Below are 18733 nucleotides of genomic sequence, written 5' to 3'. Positions count from 1 at the left end.
AAGGAAACGAAAAAAAGGATAATTCAAAATATTTGCATATTTTATAGAAAAAAAATGATTATTTTATATTTTAATATTTTGTATTTTTTCCAAATATGGATATTCCATTATATAATGTGATAAAATTATTAATGAAACTTTGTCAACTGTAATGATAGTTAAATACACGCCCTAGTAATAGCTCATATTACGTACGTTGTGTATGAAAATAATTAAATCTTTCGGTATATTCTGTAAATATCTAAAACTGAAATAAAAAAAATTAATATTATTTGAATTTTCTTAATACGATTTATTATTAAAAAAAATCACATAAGAGTAAAAAAAATCGTAATTTAAGATTAGCATTTATGTATGAAATAAAATATACAAAGTGCTGAGATATATATATACATTATTAACTGGAATTATAAACATATATACTTGAGGGAGTGCGTATATTATATATGCATATTATTCACATAATGATTAAACCTTAATAAAAATATGCTGGGTAGCTATATAAGGTAAAAATTAAAACGCTTGTAGGTTTAACTTAATTTTTATTACGTATTTTTTCATAAGATTTCATTGCCATCTTAAAAAATACAACATTTTTAATATCAATAAAAAAAATATATATAATATATTAAGAAGTAATAGCTTAATCAAAGGCTCCTGGTAATTTAGTGCAAAGCCATCACAAACTTACTGGAAATTACTAATAATATAGTGAAGATAATAATATTCGAAAGGGCTCGTGACAAAAATATAAGAAATAATAGCATATTAAAAGCTTTACAAAATATTTAGAGCAAACTAACGAATTATTTTATTCTGAACAGCATATATCTTGATGTACACATAAGTTGGTATATGCGTTTTTTTTTTAATTTAACTGTTGCCGCATTTTTTCGGTGAACTTTTTGTTGGCTTTTTCGCCATTCCCACGAAATTTTTAAAAAATAAAACGTGGTTGGCTTGTTCATTTTCTTGTTATGTTTTAAAATCGAACCTTACTTTTAATGGCTTACCATTTATTTAAGAAGTTACAAAAAGTAAGCAGTAAAGAAAGCCGGGTAAACAAAGAAAACGTAAATGATGGTTTAGATAAATGGCTAAAAGATTTGAACGACATAGTTGATAAAACTATTGTTGATGATAGTGATGATGATGGAAATAATTTTCCTGATAACAATTATGTAGTAAATATTAAGGAGTATTTAAAAACAGTAAATAAAATTGTAACACATAGTGAAAAGGTAAAAAATAAAAAACCTGATGAATTAAAAGATGAGAAAATAAATATATCACATATTAAAGAATTTTGTAAAATATTAATTACATGTAGTAGCTTATTAAACAAGTTAAAAACTGAAAAAAAAAAGGAGAATGAAATATTACAAAAAAATAATATATGGGATCTCTTTGAAGAAATTATTTTGAATAGTTCAGAAGTTTTGAATAAAATAATTAGTTTGAATAAAGACATGTTTCATACAAAAAATATAAGAATAGATTGTAATGAATTAAAAATATATATAAATTATTTAAATACATTATTTAAAGAAACACACAACTGCGATATTCTGTTTGATCTCTTTTATTTAGAGTTTGAAAATTCTATATTTATTAAATATGAAATTATATTGTTGTTACAAAAATTATATATCTATGACAATATAAATTTTTATTTTTATTTATATGAAAATGTTGTTTATTCAGACAATATTAATTCATGTTATTATTATAATTTGTTTAGTGTAAAATTTTTTCAAATTTTATACAGCGAATATTACACAGAGGGTTCTAGTAGCAATAGTAATAATCATATTAACAAAATAAACAACAACATTAATTTAAATGACCAAAATAAACTTGTGACAAACTTGCATGATCAATACATGCTAATAATTAATAAGCTAAGGAAAGGAAAATATTATTACACTGATTATATTAATTATCCGTTTAATTATTCAAGCGATAAAATTGTTTACAAAAATAAAAATGATAATTATTATATAAATGAAAATAAGGAATTTCATTCAATTCCTTTGAATAAAACATTTAAATCTTATATATTTAATCATGATAATGATTTCTTAATTCAAAAAAAACTTAAAACAGTAGATCAGAAAAGTAACTTATATGAATTAGTGACAGACTCGCATGATTTGAGCCACTCCAGTTCCTCCTGTTCATATTCTGATGATATTAACACAAATTTTAAATCTGTAGAAAATGCGGGGAAAAATAAAACAAAAATTGGTAACAAAAATGATGCAGATATTTCTATTATTAGTGAAAATATAAGAAGACCATATCAAAATGAAAAACAAGAAAAGAGCAATTCGATCAAAAATTGTTCTAATGCATCATCAATTAACATAAACCCTCAATCTGATTCAAACAGGAACATTTTTAATGATGGGGATAAAAATAACATAGAAAACATCAACACGAATAGTGACAATGCTCGAAGTAGTAACGATGATCCAAATAAGGACAGTGTGTACTACTTTAGTTCTGATGTTTCAAATGATATAATAAGTGTTAACGAAGAATTTGATGGGGATAAAAAAAAAAAAAAAAAAATCGATTTTTGTGAGGAAAATATATGTTTAATTATGTTTCGAAATAATAAAATCCGTACTTTAAGAAATACCATAGATAAGTTAGTACTAAATAGAAACAATTTTGTTTGTGAACTAATAACATTAATGAGTTCAAATCAAAATGCCTACCTAATAAATGAAATTATTTTATTGTTATTATTAATATCGAAAAATAATAGTGAAATTAAAAATATTATAACTTATGAAAGAGTAATTGAATGTATATTAAAAACGATAAAAGAAGAACACATTTATTTATTTAACAACTTTGATGAATTATTTTTTTTACATAGTGATACACATTTTGTTCAGATAAATCCAAAAACAAAGATCCGGTGTTTTATTGATGAAGTATATGAAAATAGTGAAATTGAAAAGGAAAATATAAAGATAATCGATTCGAATGACTATATAAGTAAAAGCTTGCAATGTATTAATGAAAGTATCAGTAGTAATGGAAAATTAAACGATTCGAATTTTATAGAAATAAAGAAAAAAAGCACAGATGTGGATGAAAAGTATAATTCTATAGAAGTATATCTTGACAATATTTCAGTAAACATAGATATTAAAAGTAGTTTATTACTTCTTCATTGTTTAATAATAAATAGTGATTTTGTTTTGAAGTATATTTATGAGCTAAATATATTAGACGAATTTATTAAATTAGTTCTCAATTTATATAATATAAATATATATGTATATAAAAATTTTTTCCACAAATTTTATAATAATTCTTTGTTTATTATGAGCACTTTTATTGATATTATATATAACATAGTAAAAGTGAGTAAGGAAAATAGATCAGTAGATATTAACTTAAAAAAATTATTACCAATATTTCAGCGTGGAAAATTTTTTGAAGGTTCTATTTTTTTCCTCTTTAAATTACTGCTGATATATTTAACAAATATATCTAAATATGCTTCTAAAAATAATAAAAGGTTCATAGAAGCTCGTGAATCTAATAAGTCCGATAATAATTTGGGTACCCCGAAAAGAGAATTTCCACATAGTGATACTGGAAGCCATACAGTTATTGGCTCATATAAAAAATTAGAAGCTGCGGAAGGAAGTAACTTGGGTGATAGCTGGAGTGGTTATGAAAAGGGATCACCAAATTATAATAACGGACTGAGCAACCTAAATAATGAAATGCTTGAAATGTTTAAAACGTTTATTCACACAAATGTTAGAAACATTTTGAGTATATGCTGTAAATTTTTGTACGAAGATGAAAAATATTGTTCTGAATTTATTTTTAGTCACTTTAATACTACTAAAAGTTCTAATAACAGTAGTGCATATACAAAGATAAACAAGTCGAAAAGTTTTGATACCCTTGAATCAGATGCACACGGAGAAGAAACTAACTTTATTCTAAAAAATTATCGTCAAAACAAATATTTCTATTATGAGCATATGCTAAATTATTATATAAACAATTTGAATCGTATTAAATACGTTGATATGTTGTTGATAATATTTTTTTTCGATAAAAAAAATGTAATCCAAAATTATATATACGAATTTTTTATGTGCTTATGTGAAAAGCATAGTAATATATCTAAATATTTAAATTATGTTTTTTTTGTTCAAAAAAATTTATTCTATTATTATGTTTCTTATATAATGAATAAAATCAAGAAAAAATCGTTATATTTCAAAAAATTTATAACCAATTTGAACAAGCTAGTTGATAAAGGAGAGAAGAATGACTGCACTAAGAAAAAACACATTGAAAACGAGGTAGAAAGAAAAAAATTATTTTTCTATAAATATATGAAAGACCTAGAATTGATACATAAGATATGTAATCTTACTTCTAGTAGCATTAATGTGAAGGGTGAAGAAAATGGCAACAAAGATGATAATAAGGTTTTAAACAATTTCAATATAAATTTTGAAGAGATTATTTATTATAACTGTATGTATGTGCATATGTATAATGGAAAAGAAAAGAAGTATTTTAAAAAATTAAATAACAGGTTTAATAAAAATATATTAATATATAGAATATACAATTTTTTATGTCAAAACAACATTAATAATAGTGAAAAGAGAATAAAACTAATGATTTCCCTTTTAGGAAATAAGTATGTGGAAAAACGAGTAAGTTGCTTAATATGCGCTTATGTTAGCATTTATTTATTTAAAGAACAAAATGATAAGGCAAAAAATAAAGTTATAAACGTAATTATAGAAAAAGATATGTTTAATAACTTATATAATTTTTTAAATGATTTTATAAAATATAAATTTGACAATAAATATTTTTTTTGTGCATTTACACAAAAAAGTAAAATCGTCGAGCAAGATATACAAAGTGTATTACACATTAAAAAAGATAAATACTTTCTGTTTTATTCATATCAAAAGGATCTTTATTTTATTCATTATATTTACTCCAGTTTTATTCATCATAATATATTAACATACTTTTTTAATGAAAGCAAAAAGGAAGCAGGGGAAAGAAATAGCTTGGGTGGATTTGAAAAAAGAAGAAGGCAAAGAAGACGAATAAAAAATACCTCCAAAAAGGGATCAAATTATAAGGATTGCTTAAATGATGCATCTAAGAAAAAATCTAAATATTATGAAATGAACAATGGATTATCAAATGGAGAAACGGGTTCAGAGAGTTCTTATGAAATTGAACAAAATTACACAGATGAGGAAAATTATGAAAACAGTGATTTCGACAAAGAGTCGAATAAAACAGAAGATGATGAGAATAGTGAATCGATGCAAAGCAATCAAATTAATAGAAAAACAAAATATCTTCCAAATAGTAGTGCAAATAGAGGAAGTAGAAATAAAAAAGGGAAAAATAGAAGGAAAACAAGATCTCCATCCTTAATATATATGTATGATGATGAAAGAGATAGCAGTGATAGAAGCTCAGACTCAAGTAATTATTATCTCAACGATGAAAAAAATAAAAGAAAAGGAAAAAACAAGAGAGAAAAATTAAAAAAAATGATGGATGATATTAATAATATGAGGAAAAAACAACATGAAGACGAACTTAAATATATAGAAGAAAAACTATACTTAAATAAAATGATTGAAAAAAAAAATGACATAATAAATAATATTTTATACTCTTATTTATTGATTAAAGAAAAATCAGAAAAAATAGAAGAAGAAAATATTATGTTAAAAAATAAAAATTCTTTGCGAGAAAAAGAACATGAAGTTCTTATAAATAACAATATGGATGAATTAAAAAGGGAGCATATAAAAATGTTGGATAATTACGAAAAAATAAATAATGAAAATAAAATCTTACAAAATAAGGTTGAACAATTTTCTGATCTGTTAATATATCTATACAATAATGTTAAAGGATGTAGTAAGTACATGGAGAATATTGAAAACTTGAGTTTTTTTAACAACAAAAATAAAACACACAACATGAATGACCAACCAGATAAAACATTGGGAGCTTACGATCAATTAGATGTAGCTCCACAAGGAAAGTGTTATGAGGAAACATATTCGAATTCACATATCGGAAATGACATTCAGCCAAGCCAAGAACCAAGAAATTATGACTACCCAGCTCCTAATACTCAAGTAGGAAATTATGAACACCAAGCTCCTAATATTCCAGTAGGAAATTACGAGCAACCATTTCCTAATATGCAAGTAAGAAATTACGAACACCCAGTTCCTAATATGCAAGTAGGAAGTCATCAGCAACCAGTTCCTAATATGCAAGTAGGAAGTTATCAGCAACCAGTTCCTAATATTCCAATAGGAAATTATGAACATTCAGCTCCTAATATGCAAGTAGGAAGTTATCAGCAACCAGTTCCTAATATGCATGTAAGAAGTTATCACCAACCTAATTCACAATATCCTATGAATAATTATGGCCAATTTAATATAAACCCGCACATGGAAAGTTATTTGCAAAATAATATGAATCAAAACGTGGGCAATCAATTCTATATTAACAGAAATGAAAATATGGGTAAAGAATTATATATCGGAACAAATACAATAATGCATAATAATGCAAACCCAAATGAAAACGAAAACAAATAATTTAAAAACTATCCTATTTTTTTTATAAGTAATTGGGAAGATGATTTTTTAACCCCGATTTTGTTAAAAAAAAAGAAATTTCCACATGACTTTATGATATATCTACAATTATCATAAAATTATTTCGGTATTATGAGCATATATGCCGCTTTTTTTCCTTTTTTTAAGTGTAGATATATATATGTTTATTCGCTAGCATAATTGCGTATTTCCTCGTTCTAAGCGTATAAACAGAACATATAAAAATAAAGTATATTTGTCTTTATGTTACATTTCACTGATTTTTTTAAATAACACAATCTTTATTAAGAATATTTATTTATATACTCTTTTTAATTCCATAATTTTATTAAACCTTTTTTTAACTACTCTTTTAAAGCGTTAAAATGAATATCTTTTATATAGCCATAATTTAACAAAGGACATACGACATTACGTAAATGTGCAAATAATATATAGCATATTTATCATTATTTTATAAAACCCTTAAAAGTTTTTATATTATTAGCAATTTTGATTTATTTACAACAAAAGATGGAAAAAATTGTCAAAACAGCAAAAGCAACAAATATATTCTTTTCATAATTTAAAAGGGGTATTATAATCATATTTTTTAGAATATATAAAAATTATATTTTTTTTGATAAAAATTATTTATTCACATTAATATCACAAATTGGGAATTATTAATTATGGATACATTATTATATACAATTTTTACAGTTTGATTTTACCCTTAACATTCTTTATATATAAAAAAATGTTTACTAAAACGGAGCAATAAAATATATACCATGCTTAAAATTTATCGAAAAAGAGAAAAAATAAAGAAATTAATTTATCGTAAGTATGAAACATTAACTGCCTCTTTAGCTCAGTCGGTAGAGCGCCAGACTTTTAATCTGGTGGTCAGGGGTTCGAGTCCCCTAGGAGGCTAATAAAAAAATAAGCTTTCTAACTTTTTTTTTAATTCAAATTTTTTTTATAAAAGACAATAAACTTGCAATATTAATAAATTTATTAAATTAATTTTAATTTATTTAAAATATAAATTAAAAAATTAAAAATATATTAATTATATGTAAATACCCTTTTCATTTCCTTAATTCCTTTTCGTATAAAAAACGTATTTATATATGAATAATTTACAGTATATATTATTATATCAAATTAATTTATCTCATTTATTATTTTTTACTATTATATTACTATTAAAAATATTGTTGTATTATAAGAATGCAAATTCCAATTATTTTTTTAACTTTCGATATTTTCCAATGAAGGCCAAATATAAAATAATCTTTCCTTTACCATTTTATGTGACATATTATATTGTATGTTTACAAGAAATAATCGGTTTATTTTAGACCAACGTTGTATTCTTTTCTTAAACACTAAAAGTTTGTTCATACTTAATTAAAAACTAAGGAACAAAATTATATAAAAATGTGCTTAAAATAGTTTAAGCTACAATGATGCCTATTTATATTGTTAGACGATAGGAGCAATGCACATTCATTATAGTTAATAATGATTCATTTTTCCAATCTTTAAAAAGCTAAAAATTATATTACACTTGTTTTCATTTTAATAATAAATTGAAGAGCAATGAACTGAATGGGTAAAAATTATAAATTTTTTTTTAATCGTATTAGTAACATAATTTTATTATTGCCCTTATTTTCCTCATGTTGAAATATTTTTGTAATATTTAATAAAATTAATAATTATTATATTTTTGCACATAAAACTACAACATTATATGATATGTAGTCATTTATATATTTTAAAATATTGTTCTCTCAATAAAAAATTTATTTTTAATAAACAAAAATGAAAAAGCTACCTAGGGGGCTCGAACCCCTGACCACCAGATTAAGAGTCTGGCGCTCTACCGACTGAGCTAAGGTAGCAATCATAGTTTTCTTCAATATGCCTTTTATAAAACATATTATGCCAATATATATTTTTTTCAACATTTTTATATTACTCAAATATTCAACATTATGTATATATAGAATTAAAATGATTGTGTTCCTATACTTTTATTTCCAAAAGAATGATATTTTATTATTATTACTATTTATTTTAACACAGTAAAATTATAATACTATGGCGTATTTATGATTTTGATATATTAAAATGGCATATAAAAAAAGAAATAAATAAAATATAAAATAAAATATAGTATTAGAAAAAATTAATCATTGTAAATTATTTATTTGTTATTGAAATTATAAATAGCCTTTGCATATTGCCTATCAAATGTGGTAGGGATACATAATATATCAAAATAAAAAATAATTATAAATAAATATATAAGTAAATGAAAAAAAAAAACAAATATTATCTACAATTTAATATTTTATTGTTTTAATTATATCATTTTATTTTTCTTATAAATTATAAAAGCTAATTTGTTTGGGGAAAAATTGTATTATAAATATAAAAATTAAATAATAATTTAGCGTCCAAATCGTCTAGTGGTTAGGACTCCACACTGTGGATGTGGCAACGCAGGTTCGAATCCTGCTTTGGACAAAATTTTCTTTTGTTAAAATAATTTTATTTTAATTAAATTAAATAAATAATAAATCTATGCAAATATAATAATAAATTTGTATATTTGTAATAAAATTATAGTTTAAAATGGGTTTTTATAATTTATATTATATTAATAATATAAAGCTTATAAAGTAGGGATAAAGTTAATTGTGCTTATATATTTAAGAAAATAAAACTGCCATATAAAAAATACCATAAAAATAATTTTAGCATTATAAATAATAAATTCTTTGCTTATCTTATTAATATGGCCATATTTTAAGCACAGCTTATACTTTTTATTATATATTCATACTTAACATATTTTTTGTGTGCTATAATAAATATAACTATTATTTTTGTATGACACAAATAATATTTATTTATCTCTTAATATAACTTAAATAAAAAAAGCTTAGCCTACAACCGGAGTCGAACCGATGACCTTCCGCTTACTAGGCGGATGCTCTACCAACTAAGCTATGCAGGCATACGTAATTTTTATTTTTGTATATCCAAATTTAATATTTTTTAAGTAACAAAATATTATTGTTTTTTGTAAATATAATTATTAAAAATTAATAATAAATAATTGTACACAATAATTTATTCATAATGTATATATTAATAGTAAATTTATTATGTTTCAATGAAATTTAAAAATATTTAATTTTTTAAAAATATAAAAATACATACCTAGCTAAGCATGAAAAAAGAAAGGAAAACTTTAATTTGGGAAAGACTCATTTGGTAATTTAAAAATTATTTTATCCTGTTTTATAATGTGATCTGTTAATTATATTCTTATTAGAATATAGTTCCATATTTAAAGAATGGGAAAAAGAATATGAACCACTTATATATGCGGATATTAAAAATGAATGGTGTTCTTTATTTTCCGGACAAAGCCATGAAAATCTTCATTGAGCGTCTTTTTTTATTCAAATATTATTATCTATCAATTATGATGATAAAAAAAAGTGGCATATTCACACTAAATTGTTTATCTGCTTATTTGTTTACATATTTTCCAAATTGGAATAAAATAATGTTCATATTCTTATTCTCACAAGGAACTAAAATTATCATTTCCAAGTAATTCAACTAATAATCCTTTATTTTTTTTAAAAAGTGAAATAAATTCTTGTTCATTATTTGCCTTAAATATCTCCTTTAAGCATGCCTCGGATTTGTTATGTATTTCAGTTTTGGCTTGATCATATTCGATTGAATTATTATCATTGTTACTTTTAAGTTTGTTTTTAAAATAATGTTTATTTTCAATTGATTCTAATTCTTTTGACTTTTCAAATGATTTGTCAATAACTTTCTGAGGTAGTTTCGCTATTTGTGCTACATGTACCCCATAACTTTTATCTGCAAATCCCTTTTTAATTTCGTAAAGAAATGATATTTTTTTTTTTACGTCATCAATTTTTGCGGACACATGATTATTTGAGACAGCTGCATACTCGTCCTCTAAATTTGATATTTCATGAAAATGAGTTGCAAACAAACACAAGCATTTTATGTTATTTAATAAATAATTAGCAACCGACCAACTAATACCAAATCCTTCATATGTTGATGTCCCTCTTCCTAATTCATCAATAATAACTAAAGTATCGCTGTCAGCATTTTTTATAATTGCAGATACTTCAATCATTTCAGAAAAAAATGTAGATATCCCTTTTAATTGAATATCTGATGAACCTATTCTACACATAATTTGAGAAAATATTGGTATTTTTGCATATGTGCTTGGAACAAAACAGCCAATGTGTGCCATTAAGGATATTATAGCTATTTGTCTTATATATGTACTTTTTCCTCCCATATTTGGGCCAGTGATAATATTTAATCTATTATTTTCCTTATCCATATATATATCATTTGGTATAAAATTTTGTGTTTGTAAATAATTTGCTTCAACTAAGGGATGCCTTGAATTTCTTATTTCAAGTATCTTTCCATTTTGTTCAACAATTGGTCGAACGTATGTAGATATACATTGTGATATTACATAAGCAAAAGAACAAAATATATCTATTTGAGAAATAATTTTTGATAATTTATTAAATGGTTCCCAATAGGAACTAGCTACTTCAATAGCTTTATTAGCTAATTGTTCTTGTGATATATTATAACTATGTAATGCATATTGATATTGTTTACATAATTCTCTTAACTTATTTGTATTGAATAATATTTCATTTTTATTTACTCTAACCTGATTGTATGTTTTTTTTCTTTGTTGTATAAATACTATATCTTTTTTAACCGATCTGAATAAAAATACATTAGTGTTACAATCTATTAATTTGACATCTTCTTTCATACCACTATTATTAGAACTATAATTTTTGGTATTTTTAGATTTGCTATCTCCTCTTTTTAGATAATTAATGTCTTCTTCGACTTCTGCTCTATGATGTAATATCTGTTTATATATTTCTTCTTTTTCTTTTGACAAGGCCATTAAATTATCATCAAAATTTGGAGAAATTAAAAATTGATTTTTTATTACTTGATCGAAGTCTACAGTTAATTCTATTAATTTTAGGAATGAAGTTAAGCTAATAATTATAGATTCTAATGGGATTATAAAATTTTCTTCTAAGGTTTTTTTGGTATTTTGTTTGTGTGTATCATTTTTATATTCATTTAATGCATAATATATATTTTTTGATGCAACAACAGTATCATACAATTTTACCAAATCTTCAATAGTGCATTTATTATTAGAATTTCTATATGGCCTATTATGTGTAGCTCCGTAATTATCAGACATATTACCATTTTTTACAATATTGTTGGCAATTTTTAATTTTTTAATAATCAAATCTAAATCACAAACTTTTCTAAGATAATCTGCTTGAATCATAGATCGCAAAGCTTGATCATCATTCATAATTTCAACCATATCTAATCTTTGATTTATTTTTTTTTCATCCCTTATTGGATGCATTATCCATTTTAATAATTTTCTCTCCCCAATTTTTGTTTTACATCTATTTAAAAATTTATACAAGGTCATAGTATTTCCACCATTCCTTTGTGAAAGTATTTGGTTAGACCCTCCTGCATTATTTTTTTGTTCTTTTGATATATACGTATTTATATTTAATGAGCAAATAGCTGCTTTATCTAATTTTACATATTTACTAATGTTATACCATTTTAGAGTACATTTATTTATTGCACTATCTTCATTTAGTAAATTTAAATATTTTATAATACTAGATAATGCTTTGGATCCTAGTGTTAAATTTAAAAAAGATACATAATTTTTTACATTATCATTTACTTTTATTAATTTTTCCAAATCTGTTTCAATAGACATAGTTTGGAAAATGTCTTTATTTAATTCACATAATTTTATTTCACATAAATTACAAATTAATTGTATTCTTTTATTATCTAATATATTATTACATGGTAAGTATATTAGTGAATCAGGGTTTGTTTGGATTAATATTGATTCTAGAGTAGTAAAATGATCATTTTCGATATATTCAGATAGCGAAAATTCATTCGTTGTGGTACTATAAATGCATATTCCTACATATCTAATGCTATTCCTAAGTTCCGATATTAAGCTAACCAATAATTTATTGTCATCTTCCATCATCCCACGAATATTCACCTTTTCATATATATTATTTTTGTCGATCGGTTATCTGCATATGCTTATATAAAGTATATAGGCATTCCCTGATTCGAGCAAGCTTTATATTATTATTTTCAATTTTCCCTTATGCGTTTAATGTGGATAGGCATGACTTTATTATAGACAAAAAATATTAAAATTTGTAAAATTTAAATACGTTATCTTATTTTCATGAAAAATAAATGATGCACTGTTTTTACTTTTATGGTAAAACTGAAAAAAAATCAAACTAATATTTGAATATGCGAAGTAAGGAAAGAAAATTCATTTGTTAAACAGCATATTTTACTTTATTTTTGAGACGAAGAAATAAAGTAGCCTTTAAGTCTATATATAATACATGTGTATTATGTGCAAATTTTATCATTACGTATAATGCTAATCTGCCCGCGAATGTATATTTTATTGAAATTATGAAATTTTTTATTCTATTAATTCAATACTATTTATCTAAAACGCCACAAATCATGGCAAACTTATAAAAGTTTTTATTCACAAAATTTTTTTTTTTTTACAAATATGTAAATTGTTTACTAATTAATACGTTATTTACATATAAAAGTTTAGAAGGTACAAAAAAAAATTATAATTTCACAATGGAAATGCAAGGGGATAAAATATATACAAATAGCAAATGAGATGTTGTTTCATCGTGTGTGCATTATGTCTGTGTACATATTGTGGTGACAAGAAGAAATGAAAAAAGGATAATACATGACGGAAATCGGTCTTTTGGGGGTTACTTATTTACTATGAGGGCATCTATTGAAAAGAGTGTATGAAAATTTGTTGTGTCAAGAAGACACATATAATTGTTTGTATATTTTTTCAAAATTTCTTGAACATTAAAAAGGATTTGTTTTTCCAACAAAGATTTTTTGTTGTTAAGAATTTTATGACTTTGATTATGCTTGGGATATATAAAAAGTTGGTGATAAATTAGTTTTAAAGCATATAGTGGAATACAATCAAGCATATTAAAAGTGTTTTTTATTAACAAATTAGTCATAGGCATATTAATATTTTTATCTATATTTTTGACAAAATCGGGAATAATGTTATTTATGATATATGTTAAAAGTAATATTTTTTTAAAATAAGACGCATTGAATAAATAGTTTACGTTTTCGAAATTGATTAATATAAAATTATTCTCATCACAATTATTATTGTTCATATTTATTATGTTTTTCTCATAACTGCTTTCTGTAATATTTTTTGTAGATTTAAAATATTTGTAATAGTCATAATTACATACCAATTTTAGCAACATCGAAGATATATATATCATTTTAGTTATAGAGGATATTTTTCTTTTAATATTTTTAATAAGATAAGAAGAAGACAAAAAAATTATAAAACTCATGATAAGATTGTCATATATTTTTTCTTCATCTTTTTTTGAAATTATGTTATTCTTATTTATATCTGAAGTGTAGGTGGTACTATATTTTTCTTTTTGCAATGAAAGCAGATAAATAAATATGTTATAATAATATTTATTAAAAAATATATCATAATAATATGCATCACATTTTGATAAATAAAACAAAAGTTTACTAATATTTTGTATATTTAAAATTGGGTCGCACATATTGTATTCCCTATATATATCATCACTAGTGTGAGCATTCTTATTAGACTTGTTATTATAGTCATATTTGTTTTCACTATCTTTTCGAATGCTTTCTAGCCTTATTTCATTGGTGGAAGATAAGTTGGTATTCCTTTGAATTATTGTATTGTGCATACACAAACCTTTTGCAGACACATTTAAATGCGTTGAGGAAAAAAGAGAATGAAGATATTTATTTAAAAAATTGAATGGTCGTATATTATTAGTACTAAAGCATTTATATAGCTTTATTAGATATTTTATTTTTTGTAATTTTTCACTATGACTACCCCTACTATTATTATTGTGATTAAATAATATGGTATAGTTATTTGGATTGTAAAATTTGTGAAAATTATGCAATTTTATATTTTTATTCTCCTCTCCTTTTCTTTTATTATTCACTACATTATAATCCGAGTATAAATGAATTGGTCTACATAATCGGATAGATGAAATCAATAAAATGTTATGAACAAAATTATAATAGTTTGTCTGGAAATTGCATTTATATTTATAGATATTGCAGTTATATATATGATCTATTATAAATTCATTTTTTATTTTGAATATACTATATATTGAAGTATTATTAACTTTGTTGCATATATAATATATTAAATTTTTGTGAATAAATAAATATTTGTTTTGTAAGTAAAATAGATTAAAACAAGATTCGATTGATAAGTAAGTTCTATATTTATTGTAAATAAAATCATAGTAAGGAATACAATTATAAAAGACGTTTTCCTTTTTTATTTTACTAATTTTTTCTATTATTTTTTGTGTAATCAGAATATTTTCTTTTACCATTACTGAATTCATTCCCATTGTTATATAAATTGTTTTATCGACTTACTATTTTTTTTCTCCTCATTTTTGTAATCAAAAAAATACGGTGTATACATTTATTTGGTACATCAATAAAATATGAGCCCATGCTTCGTTTATTCATATTATACATATATGTGATGGGGTATTATTTTTTTTTGATTTACCTATTTTCGGATTTTTAAGCCATATGCTTTGCTTATACATAAATTTTTTACACGTAGTTATGTATTTATACAATTTGTGCTGGAATTGGTGATGATTAGCCTACATTAGTATACCCGTTTTAATTTTCCGATTTTTATATTCGACCATTTATTACACAAAAAAAGTTTAAAAAAGTATAATGATGTTGTAGATATACAAATAGCTAGCTAAATTAGATAAATACAATATCTTCCCCAAAATATGTAAGCATAATATGCAATAATGCTTGATTAATTCCTTAATTTACAACATTCAGAATTTTTTTTTCATATATTGTTCTGATCGCATAGATATAAGTTTATAAATTAATTTATTTCTTTATAATGATACATGAAATTTAAATAAAAATATAGAAAAATATTCCCCGGTGAATGGATGACATCACATGAAAATTTAATTTCATAGGTCGTCACAATTATAATAAGGAGTTTATATTTTTTAGGAAAATTCATACCATACATATATGTATAATATGCATGTGCATAGTTTTTCATCTTTTTTTAGTGAAAATATTTATCAATTTATTGAATTATATAATGGGATTATATTTTATTGAAGAAAATAAAATAAATTATTAAAAAAGAATGTGTATATTATTATATTGAATAACTTTTTCTTTCTTTTTAAAAGCCTTTATTATTTTATTCTTAAAGGCGAAAAAAAACACAATAGAAAAAACTCTCTATATATGTGTATGTCACTAATAAAAAAAAATATATGTATATAAATATTTCAAAGAATTGCATCTACCATAATTTATATACTAAATGCCTTTTTCCGTTTTTTCATTTCTTAGTATAATATAAAACAGTGATATCAACGTCTTTTTATTGCTAACTATTATTTAAAAGATTTTGTTTTCGTTAATTTATTAAACCCGTACGAAAAACTTAGCATTTTTCTCATGCATTAGCATATATAATAAATATGTAACTATATGTGTACTTGCACGAATAGTTAGCACAATAGTCACTATAATTTTTTATATTTCTATACACACAGCTTTACATTGCCTCTTTTATATGCCCCATTATTCAAAGAATGAAGAAAAATGTAAGAATTAAATTATTTTATAGTAAAAGAAAAAAGAGGTAAACAATTGAATTAAATTGGCAATTGTATATATATCATCTATTTTTCGTATTCATATGGTTTCATGCAAATATTATGAAGTACCCTTGTCTTTTTAAGGATTGCCATTAAAATTATATTTGTAGATATAGATATAATACGAACACATTTACGTAATAATAATAAACATGCATATATATATTTAAGTACTAAAATTGTTTATTTTGAAATAATTTTAAGCAAATTTCCGAGAGTTATATATATATTTTTATATGTTTAAATATAAAGCTAGTTTATCACATGGCTTTTTTTTGTTTAATGTATTTTCGTATATTTCACATGTTTCACAATTGTATAGTTTATTTAAACAAACGGGAAAACAACAAACATAAATTTCCAGTTGGTGAATTTTTTTTTAACAATAATAGTATAAAATAAGAGGAAGATATGCTAAATATCAGCACAAATACACAAAAATGTCATTTCGTTAATTATTTATAAACTTAAGTTATTATTCCTTTTTTTGTGTTTTTTTAGTTATTATTTTTCGAGTAATATTGGTAAAAAAATAATTGTTTTATGGTTTTTATGAATTAATAAATTATATGCGACTGCATTATAATTATTGTACTAAAAATGGAATAACACCTCTCTATATATATTTAATATAGAGATATATATTACTTATAAGTATTTATATTTATTTATATATAGTACACATAGCATGCTTGCATAGAAAATAAAATAAGCTATGTAAATATTGTATAAGCTTATTTATTTTACTGTATATAAGCAGCCTGTATTCATTTAAATATGCATAAATGTATTATATATATAGTACTGAAGGGTTATTAATTATATATATATATTTTTTAATTTATATATATAATTTCTTTCCTTATATACGTTTGATTGCATGCTATTATACTATAAATGCATAAACATGTATATGTGCATATTTTTAAATCCTTATTTGTTATTCAAACAAATGTATAAGCCTGCATTTTTAAAAAAAAAATGACATAATTTTTATAGATTTGTTTACCTATTATATATTACTGTAATAAATTAATTTAATTTTATTATATGGGATATATATTCACGCGTGTTTTATTTTTTGTATATAATAAATATGTATGTAATATAAGTGTATATATTACATAAATGAGTGTTCTTATTTTTAAAAATATATGCAAGTTTATTATATAAAATGGCATTACTTAAAAAAAAATAAATAATGTTGTGTTATAGCTATATTTCGGTATTCGTAAAAAATCGTATACATATTTAATATATAGTATATATGTTACGAAAACGGGAAAAATATGAATGCTATTTTTTTCACATTTATGTATTGAACTAAAAATATAAAATTAGTACATCCATATTTTACATATTTATATATATAATTATATCACAAATGATGAATTGTTACTAGGGGAAAGGTACGAATATTTTTTCTTTTGTATTATTTTTGTAATAAATAACATTGTTCTCTATTATATTTTATTTTATATATTATTTTGTATTTTATTATATATATTATTTTGTATTTTATTATATATATTATTTTTTATTTTATTATATATTATTTTATATTTTATTTATATTTTATTTTACATTTTATTTTATATTTATTTAAGATATATGCTTATACAATAATAAAGAATAAAATGGGCAATCAAACCAACAAATGAACAGTTGAATGTTCGAATAATCAATATGTGTTATTCATATGTATATATAGAATATAATTTATTTACATACTTATGGTTTATTTAATTTCATATAGACTGATTTACTGAATATTTAGAAATATAAAAGTAACATATATTTATATTTGAAAGTATATGCTTAGAGAGGGGTAATTATTTCTATAGACCTCCAAATATATTAAATTTAAATATTTTAAGTACTTCCACAAAATATATATAATAATAAAAAAAATAATAATAAAATAATAAAAAAAAAATAAAAATAAAATAATATTTATATAATAATTAAATAAAATATCTATATATATATCAATATTCTATATGTATAACTATATATAGTGGTACAATCAAAAGCAGTTAAATGTAATTATTCATAATTCTTTATTAACCGTTAAAAAAAAATTAAATACATATATTTATATATCACAGTACT

At 22.6% G+C, this 18733-nt stretch overlaps 3 protein-coding genes and 4 non-coding genes across 7 annotated transcripts; 3 read left to right on the top strand and 4 right to left on the bottom strand.

Moving 5' to 3' along the window:
* Positions 1 to 1004: 1004 nt before the first annotated feature.
* Positions 1005 to 6647, top strand: PVVCY_1000610 (conserved Plasmodium protein, unknown function; the record flags this gene model as incomplete). The annotated part of the gene is made up of 1 exon (XM_008625513.1): positions 1005 to 6647. The coding sequence occupies one exon, from the start codon at positions 1005 to 1007 to the stop codon at positions 6645 to 6647; it is 5643 nt and encodes a 1880-aa protein (XP_008623735.1).
* Positions 6648 to 7510: 863 nt separating this feature from the next.
* On the top strand, positions 7511 to 7583 carry PVVCY_1000600. Its single transcript has one exon. It is a non-coding gene; the product is annotated as a tRNA-Lys (tRNA).
* Positions 7584 to 8487: 904 nt separating this feature from the next.
* PVVCY_1000590 lies at positions 8488 to 8560 on the bottom strand. The gene has a single exon. It is a non-coding gene; the product is annotated as a tRNA-Lys (tRNA).
* A 556-nt stretch (positions 8561 to 9116) lies between these two features.
* Positions 9117 to 9188, top strand: PVVCY_1000580. Its single transcript has one exon. It is a non-coding gene; the product is annotated as a tRNA-His (tRNA).
* A 420-nt stretch (positions 9189 to 9608) lies between these two features.
* PVVCY_1000570 lies at positions 9609 to 9681 on the bottom strand. The gene has a single exon. It is a non-coding gene; the product is annotated as a tRNA-Thr (tRNA).
* A 576-nt stretch (positions 9682 to 10257) lies between these two features.
* PVVCY_1000560 (DNA mismatch repair protein MSH2, putative) lies at positions 10258 to 12822 on the bottom strand (the record flags this gene model as incomplete). The annotated part of the gene is made up of 1 exon (XM_008625512.2): positions 10258 to 12822. One exon carries the CDS (start codon positions 12820 to 12822, stop codon positions 10258 to 10260), a length of 2565 nt encoding a protein of 854 aa, XP_008623734.2.
* A 778-nt stretch (positions 12823 to 13600) lies between these two features.
* Positions 13601 to 15307, bottom strand: PVVCY_1000550 (conserved Plasmodium protein, unknown function; the record flags this gene model as incomplete). Its single annotated transcript, XM_008625511.1, has 1 exon — positions 13601 to 15307. The coding sequence occupies one exon, from the start codon at positions 15305 to 15307 to the stop codon at positions 13601 to 13603; it is 1707 nt and encodes a 568-aa protein (XP_008623733.1).
* Between the last annotated feature and the right edge of the window lie 3426 nt (positions 15308 to 18733).

The sequence above is a fragment of the Plasmodium vinckei genome, assembly GCF_900681995.1.
Source record: "Plasmodium vinckei vinckei genome assembly, chromosome: PVVCY_10".
NCBI classification, from domain to species: domain Eukaryota; phylum Apicomplexa; class Aconoidasida; order Haemosporida; family Plasmodiidae; genus Plasmodium; species Plasmodium vinckei.
The sequence above is the reverse complement of the archived record's forward strand: the minus strand, read 5'-3'. Positions and strand labels throughout refer to the sequence as shown.